We start from the raw sequence: 17,931 nt of genomic DNA, 5'->3' as shown, positions 1-17,931 counted from the left end.
GATGGCGTCCGCTACCCCTTGAAGATGCATTAGGGTCTTGAATGTCTCCAGGTGGTCCAGTGGGTCCTTGACCCCGTCATAACTGTCTATCTATGGCATGCGGAACTTGCTTGGTAAAGGGTAGGAGTTGACGGTGGCGATGAACGGCGAGTCGGTTCGGTTGACAAGGTCGTCAAGGTCGCTTGATACTCGTCCCTTAAGGGCATTCATCATAACCTCCATTTGTTCCTTCATGGCCTACATCTTCGCGATAACAAGTGGCGGAGTGGTTTCTGCGAGGGAGGGGATGCTTATGTTCTGTCGTTCTGGTTTGCTTGGGGCGTTGCTAGCCTGGGGTCCCTCCTGGTTTCTTCTGTCGGCACTGGTTCCTTTTTGATCTGCTCCTTGGTTGTTAGGAGCTGCATTTTTCTGTTTCAGTTGCTCTTCTAGGTCGTGGTTTTGTTTGGTGAGGCGCTCCACGGCAGTGGCGAGTGTCCTCACCTGTCTTTCAAGTGCAGTCGTAGGGGCTTCTTCTTCTTGAACGTCATTAGCGGTCGCCATTGAGCGAGTGAGTACCATGTAACTCTTTTTGTCTAGGAAGCGATAATGTGCTACGTTTCCCACAAACGGCGCCAACTGATGATGCCGAAAAATACCACCAGTGAGTCACACGTTCCTCGTACGTCGCCAATGGTACTTGCACAACGAAAAGGAAGAACCTAGCGGGGAGTACCGGTGTGGTACCGACCAAACACCCTCCGAAGGTCAAGTTAGAACTATTCTCACTGCTCTAGAGTGCTAGAGAGGGTAAATTATGCGTACATTGGTTTGTGAGGGAGTATGGTTTTTATAGCAGTAGGGCTCTCCCCCTTTTCCTTGGAGTAAAAGTCTTTTCCTTATAGGAGTCCTCCTAGGCGTATTTTGCGGGATTCTTTCCATATAGGAATCCTTAGATTTCGTGAGGCGTGGGGAGCAAGTTGTTTACTTACACACGCAGACGTGGCGATCACACATCTCATGGCTGACGCCGTCAGTATTCGTTGTTCCGTCAGATTAGGCACCGTCAGCTTCAGGACGTCCAGCGTCACGGTACCCTACATGTGGAGCTTCTTCACTCTATTTCACCGTCAGCCCTTCAAGAATGCTGACGGCAAAAACCATCCCGTCACCCATGCCCAAAACTTGTACCGTCACTTTTGTCCACATTTTATCCTCATCATCATCTATTAGGACTTCATTTATTGATCAACTAGTTGCTACAGCGATTTGTGATTGTGCCATCCAGAACAGCACTCTCAAGTCCTACGTGCTCTGGGAATCAACGAGGAAATCTCTTTTAATCCCAGAACATAGATGGAGCTGGTGGGACCTAAAATGGGCTTATTGTAGCTGCTAGAAAATCTCCATTTATGGGCTTCAAACCATGTCCATATTTTATTTTGGTTGCGATCTTCAGATTGGTGCATTGTTTGGCTGTGTTTGGTAGCTAAGAAAGTGCAACAATACACAAGAAAATTAAAGAAATTTGAGGATTAAAAAAAAACGTTTTATTTTTTTAAAAATTAATTTTTCTAGATTAGCTTTTGGCTTTTTTTATTGTTATTGAAATGCTTATATGACCTTTTAAATGTTAAATATTTGATTTTATATATATTTTTTGCCACATGTATGCCAACAAAGTACACCACTAGCTACGTAGGCATTTTCTGTTAGTGAGTTAAGAGGAGAGACCAAATTGACTCTAAGTTGAAAATAAGAATGACCAAATCGATTGCTACAAAAATATAAAGATCAAATTGACCGTGACTCCAAAATGTAGGGACCAAAATGATGTTTTCATCTATTTGTTTTTAAAAAATTACGAAACTGAATAAATTGACAAAAAGTAACCAATTTAGTAGTGTTGAAACTCATCAATTGTTAAATCTTGTTATTTAGAAGTAGTATACATTCGTACATGTATATTTTTTATCAGCATGGACAAAGCGTAATATGCTATGGAGCTTTTCTCTCAAAGTGCAAAAAGTAATCAAAAAGTCTCTTTTTATTATTATTATTATTATTTTTAAGTTAGCACTAATACTAGAAGCATAATGTACTATCAAGAAAGTAAGCAATGCTTATAATCTTTCGTAACAAACCTTAAAACCTCCTCCGGTTCCTTTTTATTTTTGACGAAAATACTATTTTAGTTCCTATATTTTAAGGTTAAAGTCAATTTAGTCTCTACATTTTGGTAGCAATCAATTTAGTTTCTGTAATTTTTAACTTGTAGTTAATTTGGTTTCTATCGTTAACTCACTAACATAAAATGCTTATGTGACAAACGATATGCACATTTGGCACATTTAATACAGACGTGGCAAATAAAATAATTATAAAAAATTCAATAAATATATTAAAAATTTCACATCAACTATCTGAGATTTGTCCCCATCAAAGCCATTGGATTGGACTAAACACAAAGACACCAACCTAACTCATTCTGGTTTTTTTCTTTTTCCTTTTTTTCTTTTTTAAATTTTTTTAAATTTTATTTTTTTTGGTTACCCGGAAAAAATTGCTAAATCTTTTCGTGTTCTAAATTTTTTATCAGCATGGACAAAGCGTAATATGCTATGGAGCTTTTCTCTCGAAGTGCAAAAAGTTATCAAAAAGTCTCTTTTTATTATTATTATTATTATTATTTTTTTTTTAAGTTAGCACTAATACTAGAAGCATAATATACTATCAAGAAAGTAAGCAATGCTTATAATCTTTCGTAACAAACCTTAAAACCTCCTCCAGTTCTTTTTTTATTTTTGACGAAAATACTATTTTAGTTCTTATATTTTAAGGTTAAAGTCAATTTAGTCCCTACATTTTGGTAGCAATCAATTTAGTTTCTATAATTTTCAACTTGTAGTTAATTTGGTTCCTATCGTTAACTCACTAACATAAAATGCTTATGTGGCAAACGATATGCATATTTGGCACATTTAATACAGACGTGGCAAATAAAATAATTATAAAAAATTCAATAAATATATTAAAAATTCCACATCAACGATGTGAGATTTGTTCCCATCAAAGCCATTGGATTGGACTAAACACAAAGACACCAACCTAACTCATTCTGGGTTTGTTCTTTTTCCTTTTTTTTTTTTTAAATTTTTTTAAATTTTATTTTTTTTGGTTACCCGGAAAAAATTGCTAAATCTTTTTGTGTTCTAATTTTTTTTTTTTTTTGATTTTTGTAGCTATTTTGTGTGGATCTGTAAAAAAAATCATCATAGCTTGAATGGCTAGTGCAACTAAAATTGAAGTGTTGTTGCTCCTGCTGCCCTGTTCGATCTTGTGTGGACCAACAACACCTTTTTTTTTTTTTTTTTTTTTAAAGTAGTAATGGTTTCGTTCAGCAGAATATGGACTGGTTGGAGGTTGGAACCTATTGATTTGGATATTACCATCACATTGGAATACTTCATGGCCCACATATTCTTAAGATTTCTTAGCACATTTTTTTAGTAAGCTATTATAGTAAAATTTTTTATAATTAAAAAAGAAAAAAAAATCAAGCGCAATACTTAGGCTGTGTTTGGTTCCCGTAAAATATTTTCCGGAAAATATTTATTTTCTAGAAATGTTATTTTCAAGAAAGAAAAATGTATTCAAGTTGTTTGGCTACCACAAAATTCGTTTTACGGAAAATCAATTCCAGTGTTTGGTTCGTTCAAACATTTTTATAGAAAAATGCTTTACATAGCTAAGCCACCCAATTTTCCATACACTTCCTCAGCAAATCTGGTCAAATTGAGATCGCGTGGCAGAGGAGAAGGTGAGATCGCGTGGTGGAGGCGAGATCGAGCGGAGACGAGATTGAGCAACGAGATTGAGCGATGAGATCGAGCGGAGGTGAGATTGGAGGTGAGATCGAGCGACGAGATCGAGTGGCGCGGTGCTGCGATAGACGAGCGGCGTGGTGTTGCGATCGACGATCGGAGCGGTGCGATTGTCGGACTGGAGCTTGGTCTGTGGTCGCCGGCGAAGTCTCTTCTTCCTCTCTCTTTGCGATCTGGGCTCTCTCTCTCTCTCTCTCTCTCTCTCTCTCTCTCTCTCCGAAAATACTTTGAAGTGAAAATGAAAGTATAAAATCATTTCCGGGTCAAAGGAAATGATTTTCCGGAAAATAGAATTTTTTGTAGCTGCCAAACACGCGGGTCAGGAGGAAAATGATTTCCTGAAACCATTTTCACCCAAAACAAACGCACACTTAATGACCAATATTTTCTTTTTACTCGAATAAATAAAGACCAATAATAACATTTAAGATGACTTACCATGTTACCGATACCATATATCATATCCTCAGTAAACACAGCAATTATCTTAATAAATAAACCCCTCAAAAAAAAAAAATCTTAATAAAAAAAATTAAATGTTTTCATTATTCACTGAGACTGCTAGTTCGTTATAAAAGCCAAATAGTAGGAGTGAAGAGGCACAAGCACACCTGCTATTGCGTAATCTATAGACAATGTTGCGATCATGTTACCTTTGTGACTTTGCCTTAAAATGGTAAATAAAAAGAATGATATGATAGTGGGAATTATTAAAGAGTAGCCAATAGAATATATTAATCCTCCTCAATTTTCTATGTAAAAACGTTCCTTAATTTTTTATTTATTTGAACTTAACATATAGCTTGTTGTACTTTTTTTTTTTTTTTTGAGAATGTATAGCTTGTTGTACTTAATTGGTTCAGAAACATGATGAAAGAGGCTTGTAAGTGGGGCTACAAGTAACAAGTTTATTATCAAAAGTTCGTGAAATGAGTTATTTAAACTGAGGCAGGAGCATATTGGTTTTTATTAATGGCAACTAGCCAGTAATTAATATATAATATGGATTTGTTTTCTCATTTTGTGTGTGCAGCCGGTGATACATAGAAACGAGAATCCTCCACCAACTGTTTATGCACCAAATCCTTATTAAATTTAAAATATCATGGTAAAATCAACTTTAAATGTAAGTTGTGATTTTGTAAAATAGCAAGTTATATTTGTGGCAGATTTGATATTAAAAAAAAAAAAAAAAATGGAGGGGAACTGGGGAAGGGAATGAATTAGGGTCTAACGTAGTAGCTGCGAATACAATACTGTTGGAGTAGAGTGTAGAGTTGATAACAATATCTCTTACAAAATACCACTGTTCCCACTTCTCATGTTTTTTTAATTATCAAGCGTTCCATATGAACTCTCTAAAACAAAAAAATAAATAGAAAAGTGGTCTATGTAAACGTTCATTACATAAGACTATTGACTACATGAATGCTGTGACCTATTACCCTTGTGAGTTGTGACTTTGCATTGAAATGGTCAAAAAAGTTTTTTATGACTAAAAAAATGTAGTATATGATATAGAGAATTATTAATTATCAACTTTCTATGTAAAGGTTTCCTTACATAAAGACCGATGACTATATACAGTGTTGTGATCATGTTACCCACGTGACTTGCCTTGAAATGATAAATAAAAAGTACTCCTGATATGATAACGAGGAATTATTAAAGAGTAACAAATAGAATATATTAATGTCCTTTGTAAAAATTCCTTACATAAGATAAGACCCGTGATCCTTATCCTTTACCCAAACTAGGGATTAGATGGGTGCTCATAGAAAAAAGAAAAAAAGAAAAGCCCCGAATCACAATGTTTATTATCTTTCATTTTTTAAGAAAAAGTCCCGAATTTACGAGGATATTATTAACCAATTAATGTTTATTATCCAATTGAACATTACTTGCCTGGTAGCGTACGTACATAATTTACATATGGCACTTTGCCTGTTGTGAATTGTAGCTGTGGTTTTTTTTTTATTTTTATTTTTATTTTTATTTTTACTTAACCATTATGGTTGCATAAAACTAAGAATTAACAAATTTATTACAACATAAAGAAGTTTTGTCAAAAGCCAACAGGCGGTGAATTCAAAAAGACAACAAAAGAGGAAATGGAGATCGCCACAATTCTGGTCCGCACATCAGCATATTAGTTAACTTCTCGATAAATGTGAATTATCTGTTTGCTGGGGATAGATTTCAATTGATTTCTGCAATCAGATGACAAAGGTTCCGTTAACAAGTTAACGGAGTTATTGTTCATGAGCATCCTAACCAAGGGCGGAGCAAGGGGAGCGCCACTGGGGGGGGGGGGTGTCAGGGAGTCTAACTTCTAGTCCCCCCCCCCCCCCCCAACATATTTTTGGATAGGTTTGCCCTCTCTTAGTAAGAGGTGAGTATTACTTTTTATTTTTTGAGAAGAACTAGCAAATAACTTAATAACGGGCTCACTCTCTCTCTCTATATATATATTTTTAATTCCATAAAGTCTTGCTATTTTTATCAAAAAAAAAAAAACCTCAGTTGGTCCTATTTTTAAACTATTGTTTGGTATAATTCATAGTTTACCAATGAAGAAGAGAGGGGTATTTAAATTTGAGATGTCTTTGATAAATTTTGCTTCTAATCTTATGTTTTCAACCTTGCCCACCTCATATCAAACCTTGGCTCCGCTATTGATCACAACACTTAAGGCATCTAGTTTAACAATTAAATTATTCACCAAGCTCTTTAGCAATGGCTGGGCCATCCCTTAAAGCCCAAAGTTCTACCAGTTGTTGCCGAGTGCTCTGACATAACCTCTTAACCATTCCCCATGTCAATTATTGTAATTTGGGTTTTGTTCACGAACATCTAGTTCAATGCATTTTTTTTTTTTTTTTTTTTTGACAATCTAGCTCGGTGCATTTGAAGGAATGGTTGGAACCTGGAACCTATGACCATGATGAGCCATCCTCATTCCACACTTTAAAATATAAATTCTAAATTAAAATTGATATGGATATTACCATCGCATTGGAATACTTCACGGCCCATACATTCTCCTTTTTTTTCTTTTTTTTTTTTTGAGAATCTCGGCCCATATATTCTTAATTATGAGAAAAGAAAAACAAGTGGGCACTATATAGTTTTCTTTTTTATTTTTTTTTTATGAGAACAAGTGGGCATAAAGACTAATTATAATAATATTTAAAATGCTGCAACATGGCCGTTACCCTCTTGCTGATACCATATATTACATCCTCAGTAAAGACCGCAATTTATCTTAATGAATAAATATATTAAATGTTTTCATTATTAACTGAGATTGCTTAGTTTTTTTTTTTTTTTTTTGTTGGGTCTGAGATTGCTTAGTTTGTTTGTTATAAAAGCCGAATAGTGGAAGTGAAGAAGCACAAGCACATCGGCTATTGCTTTATCTATTTCTCACTTTGCTCCTTATTTTTGTCATTCGCATTCTGTTTCTTTATTGTATTCTCAACTTATAACTTTCAGTCTCCATTAACTATGGCTGATGCACTACTGTCACTAGCTACTGATCTCTTGAAGCAGTTGGGTACAATCGCTGTTCAGCAGGCTCAACAAGAGATAAACTTGATTGTTGGCGTTGACGAAGAAATCGAAAAGCTTTCTAACAGTTTCAAAATCGTCCAGGCGTTGCTTAATGATGCTGAGGAGAGACAGTTGACGGAAGCAGCTGTGAAGCTTTGGTTAGATCAGCTCAGAGACGTGTACTACATGATGGATGACGTGTTGGACGAGTGGAACACTGCAAGGATCAAATCAGAAACTCAAAAGGAAGAAGAAAGAGCTGTGATTAATAACAATCCTGCTGCCCTGAAGAAGAAGAAGGTACCATGCTCATTCTTCCCCTCTCTGTCATGTTGTTTTCGTCAAGTAGATAACCTTTCTCTGCGTCGTGAGATTGGTCACAAAGTAGAAAACCTGAAACAAACATTAGATAACATTCTAAAAGACAAAGTGACGTATGGGTTTGACTTGACTAGGCATTCACATGTAGAAGTTGAGCGACCAACAACCACGTCGTTTGTGGATGTGTCCGATATAATTGGTCGTGATAACTATAGGGATGAGCTGTTGAGCAACCTGTTAGGCGTGGGTAGTCAGGAAGAAAGAAATCCTCGTGTCATCTCCTTAGTGGGCATGGGCGGTATAGGAAAATCCACTCTTGCCCAACTAGCCTACAATCATTCTAAGATACAAGCCCATTTTGAAGTAAAAATATGGATTTGTGTCTCTGATCCATTTGATCAGTGCAAGGTTGCCAAAGCAATCATTCAGGAGATTGACCCTAAACACGAATCCCTCAATAAAGTTACTGAATTTCAAACTCTATTACGTGAAATAAATGATTTAATTGGGGAGAAGAGATTCTTTCTTGTCCTAGATGACGTGTGGACTGATGACTTCACAAAGTGGGAGTCATTTAGAAAGGTACTCAAATGTGGTGCCCAAGGTAGTAGAATTCTAGTCACCACACGAAAAAACAGAGTTGCAGAGATGATGGAGAGTTCCCACACGATCAATTTGGGGGTATTGTCACTCGATGACTGTTGGTTGATGTTTAGTAAAATAGCATTTTCTAACAAAGATATACATCAACGTATGGATCTAGAAGAGTTAGGCAAAAAACTAGCAAATAAGTGCAAAGGCTTGCCACTAGCTGCAAAGACTCTCGGTATTCACATGCGTGGCAAGAGAAGTAAAGAAGAGTGGGAGAGGGTTTTGCACAATAATTTGTGGGAAGTAGAAGATATTGAAAAAGGTCTTTTGGGACCATTGTTGTTGAGTTATAATGAATTGTCCTTGTCAGAGAAACAATGTTTCTTATGTTGTGTTGTCTTTGAGAAAGATCATGAATTCGATAGACTCGAGTTAATCGTCCATTGGATGGCACAAGGATATATTAACTCAAAAGGAAACATGGAGATGGAAGAAATAGCAGAAGAGTACTTTCAAAAATTAGCCATGTGTTCTTTTTTCCAAGATTTTAAGAAAGATGAGAATGATGGTAGAATTGAAAGTTGCAAAATGCATGATATTGTGCATGACTTTGCACAGTCAATGACAAAAGATGTATGCTTGACAAGCAAAGGTGATGAAGAGGTTAATATAAACTTTAAAAGGGCTCGACAGTTGTCATTAGAAGTTAAAGAAATATTTCCCGAGTCTATTTATGAAGCGAAAAATCTACGATTTCTCAAATTAGATTTGATGTCTTCTGAAATTGTCCAACCCAAGTTATTTGACAATTTGACATGTCTACGTACACTACATTTGGAAGGTCGATCCATTCTAGAACTTCCAAATGAGGTGGAAAAATTGACTCATTTAAGATTACTCAAGTTATCTTGTCAAGAGATAGAAGAATTGCCTGAAAGTATATGTAATTTATGTAATTTACAAAGTTTGGATGTTAGTTGGTGCTGGGCACTAGAGAAATTACCTCAGGGGATAGGTAAACTAATTAATTTAAGACACCTCCTCCTGGAGGATGAAGCTTTGGCAGAATTTAGAATAAAATCGTTTCCGAAGGGAATTGGGAGATTAACTTGTCTTAAAACATTAACATACTTTCCTGTAGGTGGTAAGGGCGAAGAAATATGTAAATCAGGAGAATTAGAACATTTGAACCACATTCAAGGGAAACTTCAAATAGTAGGGTTGAGTAATGTGGTAGATTTTGGTGCGATCGAGAATACATTGAAGAAGAAGAAAGACCTCCGTGATTTGGTGCTACGTTTTAACACATTAGGGGTACATCTAGTAGTTTACGCATTAAAGCAAGAGGAAGAGACAGAGGAAGAAAGAAGAGGAAGAAAAATGGAGAAAGATGTAGCCATTCTAAATGCCTTAGAGCCACCTCCCCGCTTGGAAAATTTAGCAATTGGTTTTTCCTATAAAGGCACCACAATGTGTCCTAATTGGATGATGTCCAAATTGACCTATTTGAAAACACTCGCTCTCGGACATTGCCCAAACCTAGAGCAGTTGCCTCCTTTGGGGAAGCTGCCGTTGCTCGAAGTATTACTAATAAGTGAAGCTCCAATGATTCGAAAGGTGGGAGATGAATTTTTGGGAATAGACATAGAAGAAGAAGAATTATCAGAATCATCCAAAAACAATAACAACAAAGACATCATCATATTCCCAAACCTTAAATCTCTCACATTTTTATGGTTGGGGGAGTGAGAAGAATGGAGTGGGATGGGAGGAACAATAGAAGAAGAAGAAAAAGATAATAGTGCTAATGCTTTTGTTACTAATAATACTCCAAAAATTCAAATAATGCCACTTCTTCATTCCTTGGTAATTTCTGGATGCCCCAGGCTAAAGGCTCTGCCAGACTACCTGCATAATACTCCATTACTACAGAAATTGGATATTGGTGGATGTCCAATTCTCGAGCAGCTTTGCGAAAGAGGGATAGGAGATTACTGGCCCAACATTTCTCGCATTCCAAACATCCAAATTCGTTATAAATATGTGCAAAAAGACGGTCAACTTCCAGACAGCATTTATTGATTCAGAGGTAACTCTTCTTTTCTTGCAAAACTATCCTATCAAATATATAAATACATATATGGTTTTGTGCAAATAGACGCAATTAACTTAACAGTATAGGTTCTATTTGTTTGGGTTGTGATCCTTGTTGCTCTAATCTCTCAGCGGTATGGGTTCTATTATATTTTATTTTTCTTGTTCATATTTTTGTTTAATATTATTATAATATGGGTCATTGTGGGTTTTGTTCATTTTGGGTTATTTAAACTAATCTGACATAGCTGGTATGCTTTTCTTTGGGACATGCATGTAGATGCATGATGATGTGGTTGAGGTGGACAAGATTGAGGACAGTAATCATGAGGAAGATGATGGGGCTGGGTTTGAGGCGGATGAACCAGTGGTGGAAATAAACATTGATGCAGGGGATTTGTGAATCTGGACAGTACAGGGTAGTTGACATGCACTGAAGAAAACAGATACATTGTTATGAGACTGAGTAGTAAGAGCAGAGTGTTGAAGAAGACAAAAAGTTTGAAGACAATGAAGGAGGAGGTCAGATTCCCTTTTAAATTGCTTGAACATTACCATTAAATCTACGTTTATATTGCAACTTTATGTCTCTTATTTCTAGTTACCTTTAATATGTCTATCTTGGATTAATTGGTCTAATTCCATTGTGAGTTTAGATCAATGATTATACTCATTAAAATATATTAACTTTTAATTGATTGATTTCATTAAATTTTTGTGTAGGCATGTGTGGGATCATTAATTTTTAGCTACAAGTAGAGTTTTTTTGAATGATGATGGCAAGAGCAAAGAAAGATATAAAGCCTTTGTATATGAAACTCTTTCCATGTTTTTTCCTAATATAAGATGTTCTTGAATAGAGAATATAAAGCCTCTATACAAGTTGCAAACTTAAGAACCATTGATTTGGCAGTTTACATGCTTTTTTTTTTTCCCAGTGAAATCTTTAAGGTCCCTAAAACTTTTTTTAGTTGTGTAGCAGATTGAATTTTTTTTTTTTTCTCTTCATGATTTGAGAAATAATGATTTTGGTGCATTGGGAAGAACATGGTAAGAGCAAGGCTTAAGCAATGATATAAAAGTTGTTTTTGGGTGAAGATTTAAATTAAAAAAAAAAAAAAAAGTTAATGGAAAATCTCTACACCCATTATCCTGATCTAAAAATAATGTAAAAGCAAGGCATTGAGAGTAGTTTGTAGAAAATTAGTATTTGATTAATTGTAATATGGTTTGTTTAACAAGTTGGTCTGGTGGGGTGCCTATCAGGAAAGATGTTCAACATGAAGTAAAGGGGGAACTGCTTGTAACCTGAGTAGGATTGTGAAGATGAAAAATTGGTCAAACGTAGGTGATTGGCTGAGCTGAACAATACAGGATGATTGACATACACTGAAGAAGACAGATACATTTTATGGGACAGGGTAGTAAAAGGAAGGTGTTGAAGTGGACAGAGACTTTAAAGACAAATGATGAGGTGAAATTCCTTGATTACTTTGCATGATCATCATTTTCAATCCGTGTTTATTGCTACTTTGTGCCTATCATTTCTGGTTAGCGTTAATATTTTTATCTTGGATCAATTTTTTGAATCCAATTGTGTTTAGATTAATGATTATAGTTGTTAAAAATATATTAGCATTTTATTGATTGGTTTTATTGAATTTTTGTGTGTTTGTGTCAGGGATCATGAATTTTAGATACAAGTGGAGTTTTTTTGAAGGATAGAGAGAGAGAGAGAAGAGGTCTAAAGCCTTTGTTAACTCTCCTTTTTCTAGGATTTCTTTGACTATTTCTTCAGAACCAGAAGGATCAAACCCTCCCTTGCCACTCTTAGGGTTTCTGCTCTATCCTTGAGATGGAAATGATCATTATAAAATAGAGACGGGAATAATTGCTAGTCATAGCACGTGGTTTTAATAAAGCCCTGTTTCATGCAGGAAATTAGCAGGTTTTGGCTTACAGTTGCAGTGGTAGTGTACTGAACTCAATTTGAATATTTTGTCTTCTTCTGAGACTGTCCAACCCAAGTTATTCGACCATTTGACATGTCTACATTCTTTATATTTGAAAGGTGAATTCATTCTGGAACTTCTAATTAATAAGGTGGAAAAATTGATACATTTAAGATACCTCAAGTTATCTTGCTTTGATTTTAAAGAATTGCCAGAAAGTATATGTAATTTACAAAGTTTGGATGTTACCGAGTGTAGTGAACTTGAGAAATTACCTCAGGGGGTGGGTAAAATAATTAATTTAAGATGATGAACTTGAGAAATTGCCTGTTTGATGATGATTTTGATGAAATTGGAATAAAATTGTTTCCAAAAGGAATTGGGAGATTAATTTGTCTTAGAACATTAAGTTACTTCCCTGTAGGTGTAGGCAGTGAGGGTGATGAAATATGTAAATTGGCAGAATCAGAAAATTTGAACCACATTCAAGGGAAACTTGCAATAGTAGGGTTGAAAAATGTGGTAGATTTAGGTGAGGTGAAGAATGCATTGAAGAAGAAGACCCACCTTTGTGCTTTGTATCTATTTTTTAAGAGCAATGAAGAGATAGAGGAAGAGACAGAGGAAAGAAGAAGAAGAAGAAGAAGAATGGAGAATGATGTAGCAGCTATTGTAGTGTAGATTAATATTATATCATTTATATTTTGATTAAATTTGATTTTTCATATTATTCATTTAAGTTTCAATATTATATCAATATGGGTATTGCAAGTTGTCTTGATTTTGGGTATTTATTAGACTAATCTGACATATAACTTCTCTTTTTGGGCATGTAGTTGGAGAATAATGAAATATGAAGATATAGAAGAGGAATTTAAAAGCCTCTTTTCTTTTGTGGATGTTTGGTTCTTTCTTCTCTCTTTTGCTTCATAGCTTCATTCTCACCTACCCTCCCTGCCTCAGACTTAATGACTTCAGCATATGATATAATACTTTAGCATAACTGAGAGCAGGTAAAACCACAATAGAGAGCAGCAGATTACTTTCAAAATTATAGCACCGACTTCCCATCTCCTACCAGAGTTTCTGTGTGTCCTACTGCAATGAACTTATGAGACTGTCTATAGCACCTTGCTACTTCTCAAATTTTACAACACTTACACCTTGCACTACATGGGGGGTGATATTTTACCGGAGAGGAGGTTGAACTTGTAGGGAAGTTTTAATGGAGTATGGGAGTGAGATTGCCTTGGTTGGTGATTTGCTAGTTACAAGTCTGCCTACTATTGAGCAGAAACCAGATCAAACCTAGTCCAAAAGAAAGATGTGTTGGCCAAGGATGATGAAAAAAGTCAAAAACCTCGATGGCTATCAATAGTACTATAAAATATGTTCTTTTATTATTTAAATCTTTCAGTTGTAACTTCTTCCTCTATTCTCTTTAAAATGTTGACTTATATCTGAACAAATGTCAAGAATCCTTAAATGACCATCATTGGTCAATCCAAGGTGCTAAGTGGGGCACAGCTATCTGGTAACCTAGGTCAATTGTTATTAGTGTTGTCACTAATGCTCTTATTTCTTTCTATTTAATGTTCTTATATCTTTCTGACCTATTTCTCTTCCATATATTCTTAAACAATGTTCCTAAAATCAGCTTCACCTAAATCTGATAGTTGAGATATTTTCATGCAGGATTCATAGCAATGTAAGCTACTCTTGCTAATAGTGATCTGGACTGTTGCTTGATTCCCGAGTCACCCTTTTACCTTGAAGGAGCTGGAGGACAATTTGAAGAAATAAATTAAAGAAAATGGATACATGGTTATAGTAATAGCTAAAAAGTGCAGGAAAAAAGCTTTTTTGTAAGCATGAACACCAAAGACCTGCAGGATTCTTTTGCAAATAAGCTACTCCAGGATTTGAGTCTAGATATATCAAAATTTTAGGTATGGGTGCTAAGATGTATTGTCTTCCTTTGGTGTTAAATGTGTTGTTTGCCATGCCTGGTAATTGTGAGATCATCTTTGAATGTTAGTAAAGAAAATACTCGAAGAGGTGTATTTGTGTAGTAACTAATTCTAACTTTAAGACTTGGCTACAATTAACTTTGTTTTGCCTTCAGTCCTGGTAAGACATATAAAATAATTTCAAATATTTAAGGCACCCCTTTTGACTAATAGTAAATTTAGTTGCACTACAACATGGTGAATTGGGGTCCTTAGCTTCCATTTGGCAACATTTTAGAAGTTTTCAGTCCTTATAGAACATGAAAACATAAGAACCAATGATTTAATTGTAGGAAAATTATGCAGGGGTTCATGAGAAATTCTTTGAAGTAATCACAACTTTTTTGCTGCTCATTATCAATTCATGAAATTGAAGATGGCTATTAGCCTTAAATTTTTAGGTTAGTTTATTTTTATCTTCATATCATTTGTTTCTTTTGTGATTTTTTCTACAATCTGATGGACAAAAATAAGACTTCTTTTGCTTGTGTTGCAGATCCCATGTACATGCTGTTCCAAGCAATGCATCGGATAATGTGTGTTAAATCCCCCTAGTGCACAACCATTTGTGGGGCAATGGCAGGGTATACGAGCTCCTATTAATGGGAGACATGCTTAGATACCATTCTATGTAAGTTCCTTCATGATTTGAAATACATTCATATTTTCCTTTGATTACAAGTATATATTCAAAATTTCATTAATTGGTAGATGCAGAAAAAACAAGCTTAATTTGGGATGCTGGTTCTCTTTAGTAGTTAACTCCTATTTCCAACCTGGAATGTTTTGTCTCATTCAAGAACGTCTTGCAAAAAAGTTCCATTCTCTTTCTGCCTCATCCAATCTAAACATCACACAGAAGGCTCTGTGTACAAATGGATCACTTCTGCGATGCAGCAGAAACAAGTTTAACCTGGAATGCTGGTTTCTATAATAGTCCATCTTGTTTAATAATAAATGAAAAGTAAACTGGGCAATTTATTACTAACACCTTTATGTAACCTTGTCTATGAAACAATTTTTTTTTTTTTTTTCAAGTAACAATTTTTTTAAGAAGAAAGAAGGAAGCTCTCATAGCTCAAATCTATGCTAATCATCTAGTCCTAATGTTATAGGGTTGGGTATTTGGTATTTATCAAGTTTGTAAGTCAATATCTTATGCTCGTTCTTTGTCTCAGAGCCAGAGGTGTTTCATAGCATGGAAGAGAAACAACTGGCAGTAGGGATGAAGATATTATGAATACATTGGCTTCATTAGTTGGATTAGGTAACAAGCACAAAATATCTTTATCTAGAACAACATTCGTGGAAGTGAACTTAATTTCTTATTGTTTTATTGGGACTTCTTAGCTGTCTCATGTCAGTCATGCCACACTAAAGGAGTTCTTTCCATAGTTTGGTTTATTTCCTTCAAGATAGAGGTCATTTCAAAGCACAAGACAAACAGAAGTAATCTTCTCTCTTCCTCCCCCTCCTCTGTTTTAGGCAAATTATGTTTGTCCAGAACTCTTCCTGCCTTTTCTTTCTCTCTGTGGTGGTGTTGTTACTATTAATTGATGTTTTTTTTTTTTTACCATGAATAGCACCTCTATCCGACCAAACAAAACCCACTTTACAGGGAGCTTTGAGGGCGAGCACTTGACATATGAGAAAGGATTCTGAGCTACCAAAGAAGTAATTCTTCCCTTTGTACATATTACTATTGCCCCAAATTTTTCCTACAAATATTGTTGATCTAATGCCTCATTGGGTTCAGTTTCTTCTACCTTTCTCTCGATTAATTTGTTGGTATGTTTGTCACTCATGATTTAGATCACTGACAAGGCTCATTAAGCTGGTACCACAACCCATGTTTGAAGTTTTACGCATGGAGAATGATGTTGTATACTATGAGGGTGAGTTTTATAGTGATGATGATCTGTAACATGGCATCCAATTTCATTCTTTATAGCCTTAGTGTACTCTGTTTTCTCCCCATCATTCTGTTTACGTTGATGGTTTGCATTTTTTTCTCTGGATTTTGAGTATCTTGAGCATGTATTTATGGTGGCTGTTCATAAAGATCTTTGTATTTTAGTAATCAAATCTTCCTTTTGCAGCCCAATTGCCCATACTATTTGTGGAGTTCATGCACGGTCTGCCACTTATAAACTCGGGGTGCAGGTATTGCATAGATTATCTAGTACAGGTAACTATATATTCTTGTCTTCTTTTCTTATGAGGTGCTTTTCTATTAGCCTTTTCATATTTCCTAAGAAATAAATACTATAAATGTGTAACTATCATTAGTGATTTCTATATTATTACTATAAAAATTTCTCAACATCTTCCTACCATGTAATTATACAACAATAACAAAGCCTTAGTCCCAAAACTTTGGGGTCTACGATGGATCCTCCTACCATGTGGTTATCTATGTTTTCAATCATCTTGGATTGGGTAACGTGTAAATTTATAAATTCCATAATCATCTTTAGCATATATCTAACTGGGCGATCCCTTCAGGCAAATTGAGCACGCATAACCAGCTTTAGCTTTTATATAACCCATTTATACCACTGTTATGTCCTGCTGTGTGTGCAATAGTTGAATTGTTGATTAAGAGCTCTAGTCCAACCTTCCTTTTTCCATATTGTTATCCAATTCAACAGAATATCAAACTCTTATTTTAAGTGATCTTGAATTGCAGATTAATCTGAATCGTGCCCATTTTTGTAAAATTTTTCCAACTATTATTGGTTTGCTTTTGGGCGCAAGTCCATATAATGTTTAATTACAAAAATGGTCTTAAATTCAGCATAACGAAATATTTGCTACAATATTCAATATCTTGTACTCCACTCCTTATTGAGGATTTGGTACAACCGGTGGGTGAGGATCAAAATACCATAATGATCTTCAAACGGTGTCCAGAAGAGCTTACATGTATAGTGTATTAATGTTGTTTACTAGATAAAGGGCAATAGAATAGTAGTTAGCCCACTATGGAAAATTGATAGAATAATTTTGGTTTCAAAGTAAAAGTTTCTGTTGGAGTTGCAACAATAAACATAATCAATTTGCTTATAAATATGTTTTTCTATTGTCTCCCCTTCATTGTGCTGAATCACTGACCCTGTTTGTAAATTTTGCAGTGTAAAACTATTGGAGAGGCACATTTTATAGGGTTCAAAATTGTTGAGCAAGGATGCACCTCAAATAAGCTTGTCTTACATTCTGATGCAAGATAGCTAATTGATAAAGCTTGATAGGCCCTGCATACGTCAGATTAATGAAGCTCCCTTTCTCTTTGTCCTGATCATTGACCTTATTTATAAAGCTCTATACTCAATTCATGGATGTAAAAGTGCTGATAGATGTGTCTCCATTCAAAATCATGAACATAGCATGTCAAGGATGTCAAGAAGAAACAATGTCAAGCAGTGACTTATGAACAGGAAATTAGGCAAATGCTTTTATGTATATCTGTAAGTTCATTCCAAAGAGTTTGTTGTTTAAATGTGAATGCCTGGATAAAACGTTTATTGCTGTAAGGACAGGTTTTGATTTCAA

The 17,931-nt window shown here is 35.3% G+C and overlaps 1 protein-coding gene and 1 long non-coding RNA gene across 7 annotated transcripts; both read left to right on the top strand.

Annotated features, from left to right (window-relative positions):
- The first annotated feature begins 7,277 nt into the window (after positions 1 to 7,277).
- On the top strand, positions 7,278 to 10,240 carry LOC115991424 (putative disease resistance protein RGA3). The gene is made up of 2 exons (XM_031115116.1): positions 7,278 to 9,941; positions 10,211 to 10,240. The coding sequence occupies exons 1-2, from the start codon at positions 7,368 to 7,370 to the stop codon at positions 10,238 to 10,240; spliced, it is 2,604 nt and encodes an 867-aa protein (XP_030970976.1). The 5' UTR covers positions 7,278 to 7,367.
- A 41-nt stretch (positions 10,241 to 10,281) lies between these two features.
- On the top strand, positions 10,282 to 17,931 carry LOC115989583. 6 transcript variants are annotated; one of them, XR_004092006.1, is made up of 14 exons: positions 10,282 to 10,413; positions 10,699 to 10,940; positions 11,685 to 11,892; positions 12,100 to 12,253; positions 12,356 to 12,489; positions 14,066 to 14,319; positions 14,686 to 14,780; positions 14,876 to 15,010; positions 15,558 to 15,646; positions 15,730 to 15,800; positions 15,963 to 16,053; positions 16,192 to 16,274; positions 16,479 to 16,567; positions 17,514 to 17,931. It is a non-coding gene; the product is annotated as an uncharacterized LOC115989583 (long non-coding RNA). The 6 variants fall into 6 exon arrangements; XR_004092011.1 differs by having other exon boundaries at positions 15,963 to 16,068; XR_004092008.1 differs by having other exon boundaries at positions 14,673 to 14,780.

This window comes from Quercus lobata, chromosome 5 (genome assembly GCF_001633185.2).
Source record: "Quercus lobata isolate SW786 chromosome 5, ValleyOak3.0 Primary Assembly, whole genome shotgun sequence".
Classification (NCBI taxonomy): Eukaryota; Viridiplantae; Streptophyta; class Magnoliopsida; order Fagales; family Fagaceae; genus Quercus; species Quercus lobata.
Note: the sequence above shows the minus strand (reverse complement) of the source record. Positions and strands in the feature narration are given on the sequence as shown.